A 20,725-nucleotide genomic window follows, 5' to 3' on the forward strand; every position below is an offset into this window, starting at 1 on the left:
ATCTCTAGTTTGGATTTTTAAATCTTAAAAACATAGGACCCAAATTTGTATATACCTATATTTAGTTGGATAATATTATAAATAGTTGTGTGTGCAAACAAAACACTCCACTTTTAAATGCGATTTTATAACAACAGATTCAGTAATAAGAGTTGATCTGGTAAGCATAATTAGGAATTGACACTATTGCCTTGAACGCTATCTAGACTCTGCTTCAATATTATTTTGGCATTTTGGGGGGAACTCAGCGTGCGGAGGTACCAACTTCCGGTGCTTCAACACGGAATAGGCCAATCAGCGTTATTGTTCCCATCCAGTTAGTGGAGAGATCAGTGGACATCACACTCCTGTCGCATTGCCAATGAGAGGATCTCCATGGCATTTAGTGATTGCAATATTCAAATGCTCATAACTTTCTCATTATTTGTCGGATTTTTCTCAAACTTTCTTTGCTCTTATTCTTTGACTTTTCTGTTTTGACACAGGCCTTCTTGTTCCAAAGGTTTCATTCCCCTTTAAGAGCTTTCCTTTTAAGACCAAAAATGCTATTCAAATTTGGAAAGCAAAATTATTCCCTGCATTTGATGTATTTTTTTTAATCAGGGTATCCCTTGTAAGTTCTGAAACAGTGATCAAATCATTGCCCTTGAGCGCACTGAACCACCTTGCTCTATTGCATGCTGAGATTTGGTCTAATGTACGAAAAGATTACCGTTATTGACTTATTCACCATGTCCACTCAGAAATGCACTGAAATTATCAGTAAAACCTGACTGAAATGTTAGAATATCTCACACACGTATCTGTACCGTACATACAAGGCAGACAATATAACACAATTTTCACTTTCAAGTCAACATTCATTTTGCTACCCCCACTTTAAATTTGCTTTAAACTTCAAAAGAAATAGAGAATATATAGAAAATATTCTGTATAAATAAAGTATGTATGATGTGCCAGCATCATCGTCCATTATATAACAATATGCATGTATACAAGTGATTCACTGATATAATTGAAAAGCTTGAAAAGATATTTTTAAACAAAAGTGAGCCTTGTTGCATCAGGTTTAGACAAACCTTCATTAAAATAAGCAATATTAGATATGAACTTATATGCACATGCACTTCGAGCATATTTCAACTTATGGAAAATCCACCGAAAGTGAATGTTACCATTCTAATCAATATGAAACAGTATGTCTGAATACAGTTTTGATGAGACAGATATTAAATGAAAATGTGTATTAGTGGAGAAGTTTACATCAACCTCATTCCGTTCAAAATAAAATATCTTTATTATTTTCTTCTTCTTTTTTTGAATATACACAATCACTTCAAACAAAACAATATGGAGAGAGAGACCATTAGATATTTAAAAATTTGAAGTTATATGTTCATAAAGAATCATTGACTGAAAAAGACAAGTTTGAAGGCTGCCACACATTTGTAAGATTGGAATTTTAAGATGACGCTCAAATGTACTTCACATTTTTAACCTTTGAAAAAAATCTTTATACAGGCTAAAACATGTATGAAAGTCTTTCCTCCAAGGAGAGTGAATAAATTATCAAACAATACGAGTTATATACATAGTACAGTACAATATCTACATTAAATAAATAATCTCAACAATTCTAGAGCAAACCAAGTACTAAAGAGTTGAAATTGATTGTAAGAATTTCATTTTTCAACATAGCGTGAAATGTTATCAGAAATACTTGATTTGCTGCATATTTTAAACTGCCCTGCTCATGGACAAAGTGTTTTAAGTTTCCTGCAAGCAAATGCTTACACCTGGGGGTGTATTAATATATTTTGGACATCTGCTTCTAAATTTCCTTATGGCCAAATCGGTTCATTTTTTTCCCTTGGCAATGCAGACATAAACATTTTGGTGTTCTTTGAACATTTTCTACAGGATTTGAACATCATGATTGCTATCAAGATTTTTTCCTGTAGAAGGATCACCAGATTTGCTACATTTATCATCAGTGTTCCTGTACTTCAATTTCATTTTGCACTGGAACATACTTTCATTATAAAAATGAGGACCACAGCAGCTGCGAAACTACAATATATGAGTATAGTTTTCAGGTCATCTTTGCTCTCTTTCAATCCATCGGTGGAGAAAGTGTTTGTTGAGAAATGATATTGTCTGCAATCACAAATCTTTATAATCTCTTCAGTGTTTTGACTTCCAGTAGTTGTTTGCATGGAGATGGTAGCAGATAAATCATTGCTTCTGGTACCCTCTAGGAATAGGCCAGTATCATCACACTCATCTCTTGATTTATTTCCATTCAAGAAGGAAGAACAGCAAAATGCTGGCTGTGATTTTCTGATGAGAATGGTCTGTTTTAGGGTGATGTGAGTTTCAATTGGGCCCGTCAGGGGCGGCATCCACTCTCCATCTTGATAGCATTCAATCTTTCCTGGTAGGCTTCCAGTCTTGGCTGTACAGTCTATAGAAACCCACTTACCACCCTTGTATTCACCCACAACACATGATGCTTTACCAGGAGGGTAATCTATGTTGAGCCAAATCCTGTATGGATCACCAATTATTTGCCTTTGATTCCCATAGACAAATAAAATGTATGTCCCTTGATCAACCCTCTTCACATTGATTATTGTAAGTTTCAGATAGCAATCATTAATGTCATATTCATAATGTATGCTGAATCTATGATGCTGATCTTCATGCAAAGACAGTGTTGAGCCATCTGCAGAATTATAAAATGGGAGCCTGTTTGATTGCTGTAATGTGATTTCCGTACTTTCACATGGATATGGAAAAATCAACTCGGCTTCTTGCCCTTCGACATAGGACACTGCTCTGGCTTGGTAGCAACTTGCAAGAATTACTGTCATGAAAATTAGGATGTTCCTCATACCTTGGTTTTGTATATATCCACCTTATAAAATCCTGATAAGAACATAATGCACAATTTATAGAAAATAGTTAAATAGTAAACAGATCCACTTGCAAATCCTCAATCAACTGAGAAGGGACCTGTGGCTCATCCTGGTTCAATTCAGGTATAACTCCTGTCTCCTTAGTAGCTGGCATCAAACAGACCATACTAGTTTCAGGAAGTAAAAACAAATTCTCAGCCTCACCAAGAAGATTTATTTACTCATTGTTTACAAGCGGCCAAACAGAGGTACATTATTTTATATTGATAATGAGGTGGTAAAATTAAATTTGTGCGTTGTCAAAGGAATGTTTAATGGTAGACCTAATCTTCGTACATGTACTTACATGTCTCACCTGAACAAATTTCTACAGGGACCTAGTAATCAATTTCCTGTTGGTCTGTTGGTCTTTTGATATGTTAGAAAATGTAAAAGTATTGTATCATTGTATGAATGGTGATTTTTGTGTATAATTTTTTAATAGTAGTTGTCAAAGTCAGCACTGCTGCTATATTGAATCGCGTGATACAGGTGAGACTGCCAGAGGCATTCCACTTGTTGATCCCTTGAGGATGTCAACATGAAAGTGTTCGACACTTTTCATTTTTCTTGGAGATTTCGGAATATTGTCTCCTACCCTCCCATCGCTAAAGGCTTCTGACCTTGCCGTCTCTCTTGACTTACGGGACGCTTATTTCCATGCCTCCATTCATCCCGTAGTGCGGGATTTACTGGGGCTTTCAGTTTCGAGATACGATATATTGATACTGGACCCTCTTGCAAAGTCCGCGGACGGGCAACCAGGGTGTTTATCCGAGTGGTCACTACCCTGGCATCCATTTGTAAAGCCAAACCCTGCGGCTTTTCGTTTATCTAAACTACTGGCTTCTAATCGCGGACTCCAAGGTGTAATGTCACATTGCCCTACTCCTTCGGGTAGCTCGGGAGTTAGATTTTTGTCTTCAACTCCCACGTCTCATTTAGATGGGCACAGAGTTGATCATTCTCATCCAGTTCCAACTGGGTATGATCATTCATATCCCCTGCTTGCTCCCTCTGCACTGTGGAGGCAACCTCATGGCGGTCCATGTCTGGCTTTGACTGTCCGTTTAGCCGACGTCTTATCAGACGGTCTCCTACACTTCAGGCCATTCCAGAGGCATCTACGTCCCCATTACTCGCTGTTGTTATGGATCTCCCTTCTGGCAGTCATCCATCACAACCTAGCCCATGGACCTGCATGTCTACTCAGCCAGCAGGTCTGTTGCGGCTTACTTAAATCAGCCGAACGGCACTTTGTCAAGCTCGATCCACTTGCCTGCCCTTCAAGAGGTCTCTCCTCTTTTCTTGGCCTATCCAAGCCTTTTGGGCCGCTGGAATTAGACTAGCTTTCCATGGCTCTCAACCAGAAGCAACTAGTGTTCTGTTCTTGGATGAAAAAACAGAGACCAACTTCCTGGATGCCTCTTTCCTCATGGGAGGCATCAGAGATGCTTCGATTCTTCAGTTTGAGTTTTATCGCTTACGCGCAAAGTTACGGCAGACGGACATGGGTACTTTTAATAGTCCCCATGTGACTCAGGAGACATGGTTCCCCAAACTCTTCTCCCTACTGGAGGGGTAACCTCTTACCTTTTCCATGAGGGCGGACCTGTCTCAACCCCTCTCGGAAATTGTACATACATGGCCAGCAGTTCTTTGTTAAAGGTCAAGTCCACCCCAGAAAAATGATGATTGGAATAAATAGAGAAAAATTCAATGAGCAAAACGGAAAAAAATCATCAAAATCGGATGTTTTTTATCCATTATCAAGGTTTTTTCCTTACTCTTTTCGGGCCACCAAACTTTGAAATCTTCGCCACCAAAAGGTTTTGGTGGCCTGAAAACAGGCCACAACCAAAAAAAAGTTAGTGTGGAGCCTTGAACTTAGAGTCGCAAACATACAAAATGACATGGCCGTGCCCATGCACCAGGATTATTACATTTAAAAAAAGGAAGAGATAGAAATCTAGCTCAGTAGTATTATATTCCATAGCTATACTTGGTTGATCAAGGTTTGGAAATATAGTATCATAGGATAATTTTATGTATTGACCTACCGGTAAATGAAGAAATATGCAGTGGTTGCTGTTTATTGCCTATGGGAACACTGAATTTCTTAATATTTTGGAGTTATTTTTGGTAGTTCATTGGTCCCTACAGGAAAAATCATGAGCGGTCACCAGTTAAAAAAAAACGTATTGACTTGGCATTAATCAAAATCTCAGATGAGACTCACATATCTACATGTATATTCCAGGCAGACAAGCTGATAGTTTAGATTTATGTATTATGAAGTCAATCCTTACTATAATTTGGCTAATCTTGTGTGTCCTTCCGTTTGTTTGACTGCGCTTTTCTCCATGGTTTTCCACTCAGTCGAGCTTGAATTTTTTTTTATAAATGGTTAAATTTTTGCAGATTGTCATGAGGGGGGGGGGTTGTTTGTTGTATACTTTTTTTTCATTCCTTTTCACAGCCCTGAGTATAGCTTCGAAATTCCCAGTCCCTTTTACCTCTCTTGGGTCTGCGAAATATGAAGCAAGCATGCAATCATGCCGACCATCGACCGGGTATGGTATGGTAGACTTACTACGTACTCATGCGCTGGCTGCATGCATGTGCTGCTGAAACAAATGTTACCAACATACTGTAATCAGCTGATGTCCTCAGTGGTTACCAGTGAGCATGAGTACAACTCTCTGACAAACCTATATTTATTTATTTTATTGTGAATGATTCTGCAGTGAAGCCCCATTCTGTAATTCTAAATGTATGGTAAATTCGTCTGGCTGATGTAGTATAGAGTACCGTACAAAACCATTTTTCAATTTTGTATGGGAGAGGGGTTCAAATTCAAAATAGTTCTAACAGCTAGTTAACAGTTACATCTAACTTAGATTATAGATCTAGCCTAGAGTAGACCCTAGGCCAAGAGAACTTAACTCTAGATCTAGATATTGATAGCCTAGGCCTAGGCTACTTAAAAAAATATCTAAAAAGCCCATGGAAACCATACAAATTTGTTTTTTATCACAATTAACATCTTAAACCTTTTCCCTCTCTCCCCCTCTCTCTTTTGTATTCGTTATAATTTCTCTTTCTCTCCATCTCTCTCTGATTTTCCCACTGTCTATCACATTCATTTTCCCCACTGTCTCTCTCATTTTTCCCACTCTATCTTTCTCTCATTCATTTTCCCTGTGTTGGTCTCTTTCATTTTTCCCTCTGTCTCTCATTTTTCCTATTGTCTGTCTCTCATTTTCCCCACCACTGTTTCTATGTCATTTTATCGACCCCCCCCCCCCCCCTCCCCTTCTCTCACTTCTTTTCAACATTCTGCTGTTATTCTATGCAGTGTGATTGAGCAACCTTTAATTTAAAAAGTACAAAAAAATGCAGTCTAATGTACATTGCAAGGTACATGTGAAATGTACTTTGCATATTTATTTCTGACCCAATACATGTAATGATAACATTTCTATATCACAATAATTGCCTCTAGACTGCTTACTGAATAAACCATATTCTAATACATTTTTCCATTTTATAGTTAGATTTGGATTTCACTCTGTAATGATTATTGAAGTTCTTCCACCAGTTCAACCCAAGATGCTTAACTTTATTGAAACTCCTACCTCTATTGAAAGAGAAGTCTGAGCATGAATCAGTTGTTTAATTATATTTCATCAATGAACTGCTTGGCTTTCAGTGTGAATAGGCACTCTAACTGTACAGGCAAGAATGCCACCCCCCCCCCCACACTACCAGTGACTACACACCTTGATAAAGAAAAATTACTCCTATCCCTGTTCTGTCATGGGTAATTGCTGCTAGTATTTTATTATAAAGTTACCTACACTGTGTAAATAGCTTTTGAAAAAAGAAAAGTAGCCTGAATTCATAATGATGTATTGATAATGATGTATTGATAATGGTGTGCATTATTAACCTCGAAACCTAAATTGGCTGGGGAGGGTTTGAATTAATCCCCCTCAACTTTTGCTCCGATTATTCCACCACACAAAATTTCTTGGCCTTGCAATGTGCTGACTTTTTACTTTTAAGTCTCAAATATTTTGAGACCAAATATGTGATGCCTGAATTCATAATCTTGACATTACGTGAGCGCATGTCAGACCACAAATTGCTTGAAAGCATGATTTTAACTACAAAGATTTTGCAAATGATGTCAGATCCCCACTTTCCGTTTTCTTATGTTATTACATGAAATAATAACTGTGTTTCATTTTTCATACATGTATGTGTAAATGATATGTCTTGATTATGATGAAATAAGTTGCAGCAATAAATAACTAATGCACTTAATCAGTTGTCAATCCAATTGTTTGAGTTCTTGGTAGAAAATTTTTGAATAAACCTAGTTTCATATAATAAAATACAAAAAACAAGTGAGGATGTGACATCATCAGCCCACCTAATGAATATTCATAAATACATGCCTGGAATAGTTTCACAGGAATAATGCAAGTCTTTAAAATTCAATCACTTTTTGTTTCACCTGCGAAGCAGAGTGAGACTAAAGGCGCCGCTTTTCCGATGGCGGCGTCAACATCAAATCTTAACCTGAGGTTAAGTTTTTGAAATGACGTCATAACTTAGAAAGTATATGGACCTAGTTAATAAATCTTGTTTAACAAATTTTCGGCATTACTCCTATTTGTTTTTAAGATCAGTATGCTCGATCTGTAATGAAAATCATAAGATCAGTATGCTCGATCTGTATGAAAATCATAAATCATAAGTCAGAAAAAATTGGAACCAGCGGGATTCGAACCTGTCATCTACAACATGTACTGCTTTCCGGGCAGCGACTCAACCACCAGGCTGAATAGTAATGAGTCAGAAAGAAGAGGATCGAGGGTATTTGAATTCCAGTTCATCGTGACTTAACCGTGAACCAGAATAGCCTGGTGGTTGAGTCGCTGCCCGGAAAGCAGTAGATGACAGGTTCGAATCCCGCTGGTTCCAATTTTTTCTGACTTATGATTTATGATTTTCATACAGATCGAGCATACTGATCTTATGATTTTCATTACAGATCGATCATACTGATCTTAAAAACAAATAGGAGTAATGCAGAAAATTTGTTAAACAAATTATAATCTCCTATAAAAAAAGCCTCTTAATTTACTATTAATAAAACTTGGCCATAAGGTTAATCAAGTATTACTGAACATCCTTTCAGAGTTTCATGTCACATGACCAAGGTCAAAGGTCATTTAGGGTCAATGAACTTAGACCATGTTGGAGGAATCAACATCGAAATCTTAACCTGAGGTTAAGTTTTTGAAATGTCATCATAACTTAGAAAATATATGGACCTAGTTAATGAAACTTGGACATAAGGTTAATCAAGTATCAATGAACATCCTGCATGAGTTTTACGTCACATGACCAAGGTCAAAGGTCATTTAGGGTCAATGAACTTTGGCCGAATTGGGGATATCTGTTGAATTCACATCATAACTTTGAAAGTTTATGGATCTGATTCATGAAACTTGGACATAATAGTAATCAAGCATCACTGAACATTTTGTGCAAGTTTCAGGTCTAATGATTAAGGTCAAAGGTCATTTAGGGTCAATGAACTTTGGCCGAATCGGGGGTGTCTGTTGAATTATCATCATAACTTTGAAAGTTTATTGGTCTAGTTCATTAAACTTGGACATTAGAGTAATCAAGTATCACTGAACATCCTGTGCGCGTTTCAGGTCACATGACCAAGGTCAAAGGTCAATGAACTTTCTCCGAATTGGATGTATCTGTTGAATTACCATCATAACTTTGAAAGTTTATGGATCTGATCCATGAAACTTGTACATAAGAGTAATCAAGTATCACTGAACATCCTGTGCGAGTTTCAGGTCACATGATCAAGGTCAAAGGTCATGTAAGGTCAGTGAACTTTGGCAATGTTGGTTTTTTTTTGTTGAATAACCATCATATCTCTGTAAGTTTATTGGTCTAGTTCATAAAAAGTGGACATAAGAGTAACCATGTATCACTGAACATCTTGTGCGAGTTAGAGTAGTATTCAAAGTCAGCACTGCTGCTATATTGAACCGCGTGATGTAGGTGAGACGACCAGAGGCATTCCACTTGTTTTATTTCTTATCCAATTTTGATTTGATCAAAATTGGCTAACAAATAACAAAGTGAATGAATTTTCAGCCTTTTGCTTTTACTCTATGTATATATAAATTTATCCAGCCTTGACCATCTTTTCAAGGGCAACTTAAAATTGCATTTGTTCACAAGCATTTACTACATGTAGGTTTGAAGACATACATTTTTCCTCATTTGTAGTATACCCTTTCTTGTACTTCTCTATTAAAGTCCTGTTTACTTAAATTATGTTTTGCTCTCTTCTATAAAGCACCTTGAACATTTAATCAAAATAGAAAAGATGCTATATACTTATCTAGTAAATCATATGTATTACTTATTATTAATCGATTACATTCAATGTTACAAGCAGATACACACCAGTTGCCGAACTAGTTATAAGTACTAATTTCAGGTCACCTCGGATATGTTTTACGCCATTAGTGGATATAGTGCTTGTTGATAAATGATACTGTCCAGAATCAAAAGTCTTTGTAATCTGTTCAGTGTTTTGACTTCCAGTAGTTGTTTTAGTGGAGATGGTAGCATGTGGATCATTGCTTCTGGCATCCTCTAGGAATAGGCCAGTATCATCACATTCTTCTCTTGATTTATTTCCATTCAAGATTGAAGAACAACATGTTGCTGACTGTGATTTTCTGATGAGAATGGTCTGTTTAAGGGTGTTGTGACTTTCAATTGGGCCTGTCAAGGAAGGCATCCACTCTCCATCTTGATAACATTCAATCTTTCCTTGTAGACTTCCTGTCTTGGCTGTACAGTCTATAGAAACCCATTTACCACCTTTGTCTTCACCCACAACACATGACGCTTTACCAGGAGGGTAATCTATGTTGAGCCAAATCTTGTGTGTGTCATCAGCCATTGGCCTCTGATTCTTGTAGACAAACAAAATGTATGTTCCTTGATCAACCCTCTTCACATTGATTATTGTTAGTTTCAGATAGCAATCATTCCTATCATATTCAAAATGAATATTGAATCTGCGATGTTGATCTTCGTGTAAAGACACTGATGACCCATCTGCGGAGTCATAAAATGGGAGCCGGTTTGATTGCTGCAATGTGATTTCTGTACTGTCACATGGATATGGAAAAATCAACTCAGCTTCTTGCCCTTCGACATAGTACACTGCTCTGGCTTGGTAGCAACTTGCAAGAAGTCCTGCAAAGAAAATCAAGATGTTCCTCATGCTTTGCTCTTGTGTTTTTCCACCTGATGAAATTTTGAATGTGAATGTTTTATACCGTTATTGAACCAAGTTGTGAATAATGCCCCAATGATAAAAAAAAATCACCTGGAATCCTGCAAGACTGTATGTAAAGGTAGTTCAACCTGTTCTCAGGTCTGTGGAGATCCAAACTGTCCACTTTCACTTGTACTATTCAGCAAATAGTTAAAAATCATCAATGAAATGGATGAAAGTTTTACTTTCATTCCTCCTGAAAATAAATGTTGTTTCTGTCAAGTTTCCTGTCACAAATATTATTGCACACTCCAGAGATATTTATTCTGCTAGGTAATTGCGGTGTAATTCTGATGAAAATTTCAAAAATACTTTGAATTAATATGAAACCACACTTCTGATTCCAAATGTCTGGATTTTAATCTGCGATCTTAAATGATCCAAATTGATATCAAGGAGCAAGTTGGCAGCTACAATGGGTAAGATGTCTTCCTGTCAAATCAAAGACTTGCGTTATAAAGTCACATCAGGCAGAGGAATAAACCTACATTGTGTTTAGTAGGTCCATTAAACTTGACCCCACCCATCATCCTTGGTTTCAGCCTGCTACATCCTTTTGGTGTACTATCCTTCCTGGTTCAGAACTTTTAATACTTTTTTGGATAGGGCAGCTTGAATATCTTCAATTAAAAACAAACTACTTCGGAAAGGCAGGTTCATTACATTTGTCACTACCTACACGTACATGTAGTTACACTTGACAGATAATGATATTTGTATAAAGGTGCAAAGTTTGTGTGTGGTGATATATTGCCTTATATACATATTGACATGTAGTAAATACAGTTCCTGAATATTTTAGATTGATCAACTTTGTTATCTGCTGCATAGGGAATTCTTGTGTGGATTGTAATGCAAAAGAAATTTTTTGAAAAATCTTAGTTCTTCCCATTTTTCAACACTAAAACTAAGATAATCAATAATAAACTCCTACAAAGCCAACCATCCCCACACCCTCCCTCTTCAAACAAAATGAAAATCAATCTACACTTCAGAATTGATTTTAGAAATTTGGGGACTGAAAAATAGATTCTCAGTATTTTTTTTTTGTAATTCTATGTTTGTGTGAGCTTGTTGCATGGTCATCAATTATCATGACTGTTATATATCATGTTTCAATGTTATCTGCAGGCTTTTGAATATTGCTACAAGTATTATATTGTATTTGAATGACTGATGGATGCCATGATATACATGTTTATAAGTCTTAAACCTGATGTCCTGTGAGTGTTACCTGAAAATCTAAAAACCTAAAGTAAGGAAAGTTTTAAAAAAGATATTTGTTTTATTATTCTTTTTAAATGTTGTACCTTAACCAAAATTCTTATCAGAAATAATCAAGAAACTAGAAGCCTAGGAGTTTTTATGTCATTTTTTCATTATTTTTATTTGTCCCTAATAACATATGTTTAACTGGCCTATGATTAAAAAAAAGACAGGTTTATTAGTCAGTCAACATTGCATTGTGGTTGAGTCTTATCTATCAAAAGTATTGATGCGTGAACAAGCGCATATCAAGATTGAACACAATATTGAAATTCTAAATATAGCTTTATTACCATGTACAATAGCTCTGGGGACTTACCCTTTACATTGCTCTTCCTTTTTGTCTCACCTGCATAGCAGAGTGAGACTATAGGCGCCGCACAGTGGGCCGGGGCGAAACAAAAGTGCACCAAAAGTCATTTTGGGCAATTTCAGATTTTTAATTTTTATCATGCCCAGCTGAAAGACAATACTTTGAAGAATATTTCAGCAAAATATTTCATTCCGGAATTTGCATAAAGGTTGTTAATTTCCTACCTTAAAATCGTAAAATGTGACATTTTGCGACATCCTAGTTAAAATGACAGGCCATTTCTCAGGAGGTTTTTCATGTAGGAATCTGAAATGGCTCCCACATAATCCTGATATATTCTTTTTTCATGTGAAAGGGTTCAAATGAGATAAAAGACACCTTTTAAGAGGTTCATATGATGATTTTTCCTCGAAATAGGCTGAAAAATCCATGTTTTTTGCATTTACAATAGAATCGTTTAGATTTCCGTGGATTTCCGTCTAAATTCTATAAGCATCATTTTTTCCGATGTCTAAGCTTTAAGTCGATACCAAAATTAGCTGCCCGTTTTTATGTTAGAGCCGATTTTACTTGCCACAACACCCCAAAAACCTGTTCAAAAACGGTAATTTTTTTATACCGCGCAGTCATTGCCGTTCGCTTTTGCACTGCGAGTACGATTCCCCTTCCATTCCATGAAAATGACATGAATTCCGGGCATAATGTAAAGAAAATAAAGGTTGCTAAAGCAAATAAGGGCTATACCCACAACTTTTCCAGGGATAAAACTGACTTGTAGAATAATTTCAGCCCCAAATCATCCTCACAGTGATACATTCATGGTGTTATATATTCTGCGTTTTACACATGTCAACACAGCTTGATAAAGCACGGTTAATATTTTTTAGATTTTGAAGTTTATTTTTTTTAAATGTAATTAATGATAATTTTGATGCAATAAAAATATTTTCGGCATCTCATAAACGCTTTCTAGGTATAACCCAACATTCACTCTGGCCAATTTTGAAGTAGCACATAACATAAAGTTTATATACTACACAATTTGCTTCGCGTAATTTGTCTTTTCACAGATATTTTAAGTAGCCAATCAAAATATGGTATCAAGGTGACGTCATATCGGCTTTAAATTATGTTCAGTCGATTCTACGCCCAAAATTACCCATAATAAACATGTTAAAGTAAAAATCTAACACGGAATATAATTTGGGCGCACTTTCAATTTATTCTGGCCCACTGTGCGCCGCTTTTCCAACGGCGACAGCGGCGGCGTCAACATCAAATCTTAACCTGAGGTTAAGTTTTTGAAATTACATCATAACTTAGAAAGTATATAGACCTAGTTCATGAAACTTGGCCATAAGGTTAATCAAGTATTACTGAACATCCTATTAGAGTTTCATGTCACATGACCAAGGTCAAAGGTCATTTAGGGTCAATGAACTTAGACCATGTTGGGGGAATCAACATCGAAATCTTAACCTGAGGTTAAGGTTTTGAAATGTCATCATATCTTAGAAAATATATGGACCTAGTTCATTAAACTTGGACATAAGCTTAATCAAGTATCACCAAACATCCTGCATGGGTTTCACGTCACATGACCAAGGTCAAAGGTCATTTAGGGTCAACGAACTTTGGCCTATTTGGGTGTATCTGTTGAAATATAATTATTAAAACTTTAAAAGTTTTTGGATCTGATTCATGAAACTTGGACATAATGGTAATCAAGTATCAATGAACATCCCATGACGAAAATCTTGCGTTTAAGAGCAGTATACCCCAAGTTTCCCTTATCATCAAATCTCTTCTCAAAACCCTATTGCCCTCAAGCATGAAATTTAAGTATAGAAACACCTGTTTCTTGACCTCGGTCCGAAGATAATACACCCCAGCATCAACGGTCACAGCAGGGGGCCACACACGATGGATTGCAATGTGTGTTCTGGTGAGTGCATGGAGTTCCATGTATACACGCGTTGATAGAAACTTTTTTTCTTCCTTTCTTTCTTTCTTTTTCTTTCTTTCTTTCTTTCTTTCTTGCTTTCTCTCTCTCTTCCTTCCTTCCTTCCTTTCGTTAAGACTGTATCGTTGCGCGAGTGAACGGCATGCATCCCATATTTTCTTGCTGTACGGACAGAAACTAGATGGGATGCATCGCGGTCCTTGCATGCTAAGCATACCGTAATTTTTATTCCGCATACTTTCCTTATTTCGAGGTCGATTTTCTTCGTTCGAAATTGAAAATGGACTAGTATTGGATGTCTGAATGTAATATGCCTTTGAAAACGTGATTAATATCGAATACAATAATTTCATTCCGAAGATCCTTCTACAGGCAGACAAGTCTTACGTAATAGCACAGCTGTTGTTTATCATTTCGTCCTTGGCTCAATGCTCGTTTAGCTGGCCCGTGGTGGCAAAATCGCGACAAGGGGATTACCTGGCCAAGATGGGTTTATCGGGGTTGGAAAAGTTGTTTGACATTTCCCAAACGCAAAACGGGGTATGCGACCGCAGTTTGCAGTCCGAAGTGAGGTCGAGAATCAAACGGGAAATTTCGTAATGCTGTGCAAGTTTCAAGTCACATGATCAAGGTCAAAGGTCATATAGGGTCAATGAACTTTGGCCAAATTGGGGGTATTTGTTGAATTACCATCATAACTTTGAAAGTTTATTGATCTGACTTTTTAAACTTGGACATAAGAGTAATCAAGTATCACTGAATATCCTGTGCAAGTTTCAGGTCACATGATCAAGGTCAAAGGTCATGTAGGGTCAATGAACTTTGGCCAATTTGGGTGTATCTGTTGAATTACAATCAAAACTTTAAAAGTTTTTGGATCTGATTCATGAAACTTGGACATAATAGTAATCAAGTATCACTGAACATCCTGTGCGCATTTTAGGTCACATGACCAAGGTCAAAGGTCAATGAACTTTGGCCATAATGGGGTATCTGTTGAATTACCATCATAACTTTGCAAGTTTATTGATCTGACTTTTGAAACTTGGACATAAGAGTAATCAAGTATCACTGAATATCCTGTGCAAGATTCAGGTCACATGATCAAGGTCGAAGGTCATGTGAGGTCAATGAACTTTGGCCACATTGGGGGTATTTGTTGAATTACCATCCTATCTCTGTAAGTGTATTGGTCTAGTTCATAAAACGTGGAAATAAGAGTAACCAAGTATCACTGAACATCTTGTGCGAGTTATTGTAGTTTTCAAAGTCAGCACTGCTGCTATGTTGAACTGCGTGATGCAGGTGAGACGGCCAGAGGCATTCCACTTGTTCTCTTTCTTAAGTCTAACTGTATATACTTGATGAGTATTAAAGAGACATTAATTGTATTTTGGAGTTTTCTTTTCCCTGCCTGTCCTCTTTTACATCTCTTGCAATATTGTATTCTTTAAATCATTTTTTTTCATTTCTATTCATATTTTGGGGGTATTAACTTTCAATGTCCCAAAGATATCACTGTATATACATGTATCAATGACTCATTCTCAAAATAAGTGGAATAAATATTGAAAGATACCTATGTCATATGATTAGGGGTGATAATGATCTGGTCATAGAGGTCAACCATGATTTTTTTTGTTGTCAAACTCAGCTGCAGAATATTGGCCTAGTATGCACATTTGATTGATAATGATCTGATCAGAGTATAGAGCCCAAAGGTCAAAGTTTATGAATGGATTATTGATATGTTTGCAGTAATTTGATAGATCCTACATTTTTTCTTAGAACTCAAATTCATACTTGATTCTTGTATACATAGTTTGTATTTGACTGACAATCATGTGATTCTACAAAGTATATAAAACTTTTAGAAGTTTAGATATTGATCACTGATTAATTTTTTCTATTGTTTTGTTTATTTTTACCCCCAATAGAGACATCCAGATGGTGTTGTCTCTGTAAAGTTTAAAGATGTTGAAAATGCTGACAAGTGTATTCAAGCTCTTAATGGAAGGTGAGATCTAAATGTTTTTAGTTTTTTATGTATTTGTGATTGAAATATTAAATAGAAATTATGATTAGTACTTTAGTAGTTTAAAGCACAAATGTTCATTTGATTTTGCTGATGTTCAGCACAAGAAGGCTGTTAACTCATGATACACCAGTTATGTGTACAAGATTTCTGATTTTACAGTGCTGAGAGAGAACCTATGAGGAATGGGTTCATGCCTATTTTACTCTGAAAAAGAATTTCATAAATCAGGGGTTTTTTTTACTTGACTGTTAAGAAAGTCTAGTGAAAAGGCAAACTAAAGAACCAAAGGTCCTAGTAACGAGGATAAAGGTCTTACAATAGGGCACTGTGCACCAATGCAAGTGGGAATCAAACCCAGGTCACCAGAATCCAAAACCCCCACACTTCTCACTGAGCTACATTTCAGGGATACCTCTTCCCCTGTTTATTTCTTCCTATTTGTACAGAACCTTTTAGGAAAATCCCACATCTAAGAAACTTGTCAAGCTAATATATGAAAAACGATTGAAATCTGAGATTTCTCAAATTTATTAAAATGAGCTACATGTGGAATGAAGTCCAATACAATGAAAAGAAAAAATGCGCATGTTAGGATCCAAACAACTACACTGGTAAGGAAAGCTTTGGAAAAAAAGAAAGGCAGATACTTTAATCATGTTAAATGCATCATTTGTTTGAAGGAAAAGTAAAGGGTGCTAGGACCAAGAGTGAGGTATAGAATCATTTCGGAAGAGAATATCAAGAACTGAGTGAAATGTCCTAAAGCTGCCCAATCCTGTCATTTTATTAGAGACAAAATAATGTGGGAAAGACACAGTGTAACTGAAATTCTGCTAAAAGACTTGGAACATGCTGTAGGTATTTTCTTTAATAGCCTGAAATGAAGTTGTTACACTTGTAATTACACATTCCAAGTGAGAGAAAAAAAATTGTGTACCAAAGAGATGTATTTTTAGTTGTACATATACATGTAAAAGCTGTATGTTTGAATACAAATTCATATTTTTTCCTTTATCTTTTATTCAGATGGTTTGCCAAACGTAAGCTAGAGGCCTTCCACTGGGACGGAAAGACAGACTACAAGATAGAAGAGACAGACAAGGAGAGAGAGGAAAGACTGAAGAAATGGGAAGATTTCTTACATGATGATGATGATGAACAGGATGAAAAACAAAAGAAGGATGGAACACAGAAGGATGAGGACAGGCTAGAGATGAAGGGAGAGACAAAGAAAGAAGAATCGGAGGAAGGAATGGCCAAGGAAGATAGAGGAACAGAGAAGAAAGGAAATGATAATGGTGTTACAATAGAAGGAACTGGAGAAGAGGAGGAGCACAAGGAAGAGGGAAAGTCATGAGACGAACAGAGGAAGTGACAAGGTAGGTAATGGTTTATATTGTTGTGGTAGGGATGGAGTGAGAGGGTCAATATATTTTTATTCAAAGCAATTCAAGCATTGTTGGAATTAAATATTATGAAATGGTAAGGTTCACTTCAGGGTGATCATGATGAAAAAGATGAAAATGGAAAGAAAATGATAATGATGGACAGAATAAAAATGGAGGGATAAAGGATGGAAGGATAAAAGATGATAGAATAAAGAAGGAAGAGGACAGGGTGCATGTGAAGGAAGAGACAAAAAATAGTAAAAATCTGAGGAATGTATTAAAGACTCGGGAAGAGACAGTGACTGAAAAGAAAGGAAATGATAATGGTGTTACAATAGAAGGAAATGGAAAAGTGAAAAAGAGTACAGGGAAGGGGGACATTCATGAGACGAACAGAGAAAATGTGACAAGGTATGTAATGGTATATAATGTTGGGGGGGTAGGGGGAGAGGGTCATAGTCGAGCATTGTTGGAATGATTTTGTTATTTATGAAATGGTAAGGTTCACTTCAGGGTGATCATGGTGAAGATGATGAAAATGATAGCAAATGGATGATGATGGAGTGGATTAAAATGGAAGGATAAAGGATGATAGGATAAAGAAAGAGGAAGATAGGGCGCAGGTGAAGGAAGAGACAAAAAATAGTAACAATCTGAGGAATGAACCTAAGACTCGGGAAGAGACAGTGACTGAAAAGAAAGGATATGATAATGGTGTTACAATAGAAGGAACTGGAAAATTGAAAGAGCACAGGGAGAGAAAAATCATTTGAATGGAAAGAATGTCAAGGTAGCCAATTATTTAAAAATGTATTTAGTTTATAAGTTGTATACAGGATGCCAAAGGTACCAAGATGAAATTTAATGAAATAGAAATATTTCCTTCAGGTGGTTGGTGTTGACTAGGGTAACAGAGAGAGAGAGAGAGAGAGAAAAGAAAGAAGGGTGGAATGAAGAACTAAAAAGAGGATTAATGATAATGGTGAGACAGTAGAGGGAGCTGAATGAGAGGAAGAGCATATGGAAGAAGGAAGAAAGACATCCATTAGACTGAATGGAATAGAGGAAGAAATTAAATAGTTTATAACCATTAACATGGGAAGGAGTCTTTTTTCCCAAAGGAAGCTATAGAAATCTTTGGAGAGTCAATTGATAAATTGAGCAAGTAATTTTGAAAAAAAAGTTTAATTGAACTTAGTTATAAAGGTAACAGTTATTAGACTTATAAATGACAAAAAACAATCATAATTAACATCATGCACATTACTTTATATTAAACTTTGCTAGCATAATTATTATATGATACATTTTTAATGAATAGTATTGAACCCTCTACTTATAGTCCAGTCAATCTAGCCAGAATAGGGGGGTGACCCGCCACTAATTGCAACACTTGATTTTCCACTGCAATGCTTTCCATGAAGGTCCCCTTAACAACATACTAAAAGTCCCAAAAAATCCAAGCAGTGGAAATTTATGAAATTTGCATATTATGCAAATTAGCCATAAAAATTTAGAAAAATAAGGAAAATAGTCCAAAAATTACAAATTAAGTGTCCAAAACAATTTAATTTGAGCGAAAAGTAATGATAAATAACTGTATTCAATGTTTTTATTCAAAAGCGCCAGCGAATCTACCTAATTTGCATATTATGCAAATAAGCATCCTTATATGGAAAAAATGTCAAGATATTGTGATTGTTCTCATATAGACTGCTTGAAAACATTTCATTTATGTAGACATTTTTTGTTTTTTGTTTTGGACACTTGCTACTATCACTACAATTCATCACAATGCCTGAAAATTAGCCTTTAAAAATAGAAAATAGGGAAAATAACACAAATATTATAAATTAAATATCAAAAGCAAGCAATTTGAACAAACTTTCACGATGAATAAATAAGTACAATGTTTTTATTTTAAAAAGCTAGCCAATCTGCCTCATTTGCATATTATGCAAATAAGTATCCATATATGGAAAAATAATGTCAAGAAAATTTGATTTTCTCACATTGACTGTTGTTCAAATCAATATGCTGCTATCACTAAGCATGCATATTTATCCTAATATAATTTGTATTTAAGGTAAAATACTGCAAATGTGTTCTTCACGTCCTAAAGCCATGTTGTTAGTCTGACAAGATGATGGGATTGGCAAGAACAAAGCACAGTATTTGAAATTGGTGAGTAGTTTGTTAGAGCTGACGTCCGTTTCTTATATGGATGGGAACGACAGAAGGAAGGCCAAGAAAAGCAAACTTATGGCAGGTGAGATCTGATGAGTAGTCTCATTAAGAAGTGTAGCAGAGATTCCATCTGACTAAAAAATATGTTTTCTGGCCATGTCTGGGTCAGAACAGGGTTCCAGGACTTGCAGAGCAGCGTCATCATCATCATGATCAGTGGTAAATACTAAGACTAATAATCAGTTGTCTTCCAATGTAGTCATAGCATGATAACATGATATTAAGGGCTTTCAACATGCTAGTTGTTACAGCCTGGATCATTGCCAATCCGGTCAACAAATGGTGTATTATAGGCTTGTCTAAAACCATTCTATGGTCCTAGTGTAGCAATTCTGAGCTTCACCAGATGCTTTAGGAGCTCAACATGCGCAAGCCTTCCTATAAAACTCTTCTTCCGACACAACTTATGTCCAGCGTCTATTAAATTGAGGCATCTTGTGTCGGAAGAAGACATGGGTAATGGTTTGGTTCTTGCCAAAGTCCTCTTGATTAACATTCAATCTCCTATGCTCGACTTGTCGGATTTCAGTACAGAGAGTTGTATGATTGTCCAAAGTACATGTGCATGACACTATGAATGTCAGCATTCCTCCAGACTAACATCCTCAGTCGTACCATAATTTCTGACAGGTTTATTCCTCTGTATACTCACAGTATACCAATGAGTAACATAAAGTGGCAAACAAATCCCGGAATGGGTACACACTGTTTAATCATTGTTGGATGGTATTTGATGGGGATGTTAAGGGTGTTTCGTTATGTTGTGCCCTCTTGTTGGAAAGGCAATCATCTGGTTTAGTCCTTCATCTGTTAACGTCTACTTGGTTGTTCATTGTCTCACTGAGGAATTTCCATTTGCCATAAATATCAGGAAATTGATATTATTTGCATACGATTTGCTTAGAAACTATAGCTACAATATTTGGAGATAGTTGCCATTCTTAGGACATTCATCAAAGAGGAAAGAACAGAAAATGGATGCTTCATCCTGAAGCAGCAACTGGATTCAGCAAGAACGTCTAATCATGATTCCTGTATCTGGGAAAGATGTCTATATACACTTTAAGCCTTTATCATGACTTTATGAATGGCTTTCATGTTGCTCGTATGGGCAAATGCTCATTGGTACTCTTATAAACCATGCCAAGAGATCTCGT

General features: G+C 36.3%; 2 protein-coding genes across 2 annotated transcripts in view; one reads left to right on the forward strand and one right to left on the reverse strand.

Moving 5' to 3' along the window:
* The window catches only part of LOC121413791 (HIV Tat-specific factor 1 homolog), a 45,793-nt gene that overhangs the window by 17,974 nt on the left and 7,094 nt on the right, over nt 1–20,725 (forward strand). The window contains exons 8-9 of the mRNA XM_041606744.1: nt 15,833–15,912; nt 16,960–17,312. Coding sequence (XP_041462678.1) covers nt 15,833–15,912; nt 16,960–17,290 — 411 coding nt within the window. The 3' untranslated portion in view covers nt 17,291–17,312. The remainder of the gene's footprint in view (nt 1–15,832; nt 15,913–16,959; nt 17,313–20,725) is intronic.
* On the reverse strand, nt 1,996–3,003 carry LOC121413792. The gene has a single exon (XM_041606745.1). The coding sequence runs from the start codon at nt 2,892–2,894 to the stop codon at nt 2,013–2,015; it is 882 nt and encodes a 293-aa protein (XP_041462679.1). The 5' UTR covers nt 2,895–3,003; the 3' UTR covers nt 1,996–2,012.

The sequence above is a fragment of the Lytechinus variegatus genome, chromosome 4 (assembly GCF_018143015.1).
Source record: "Lytechinus variegatus isolate NC3 chromosome 4, Lvar_3.0, whole genome shotgun sequence".
Lineage (NCBI taxonomy): Eukaryota > Metazoa > Echinodermata > Echinoidea > Temnopleuroida > Toxopneustidae > Lytechinus > Lytechinus variegatus.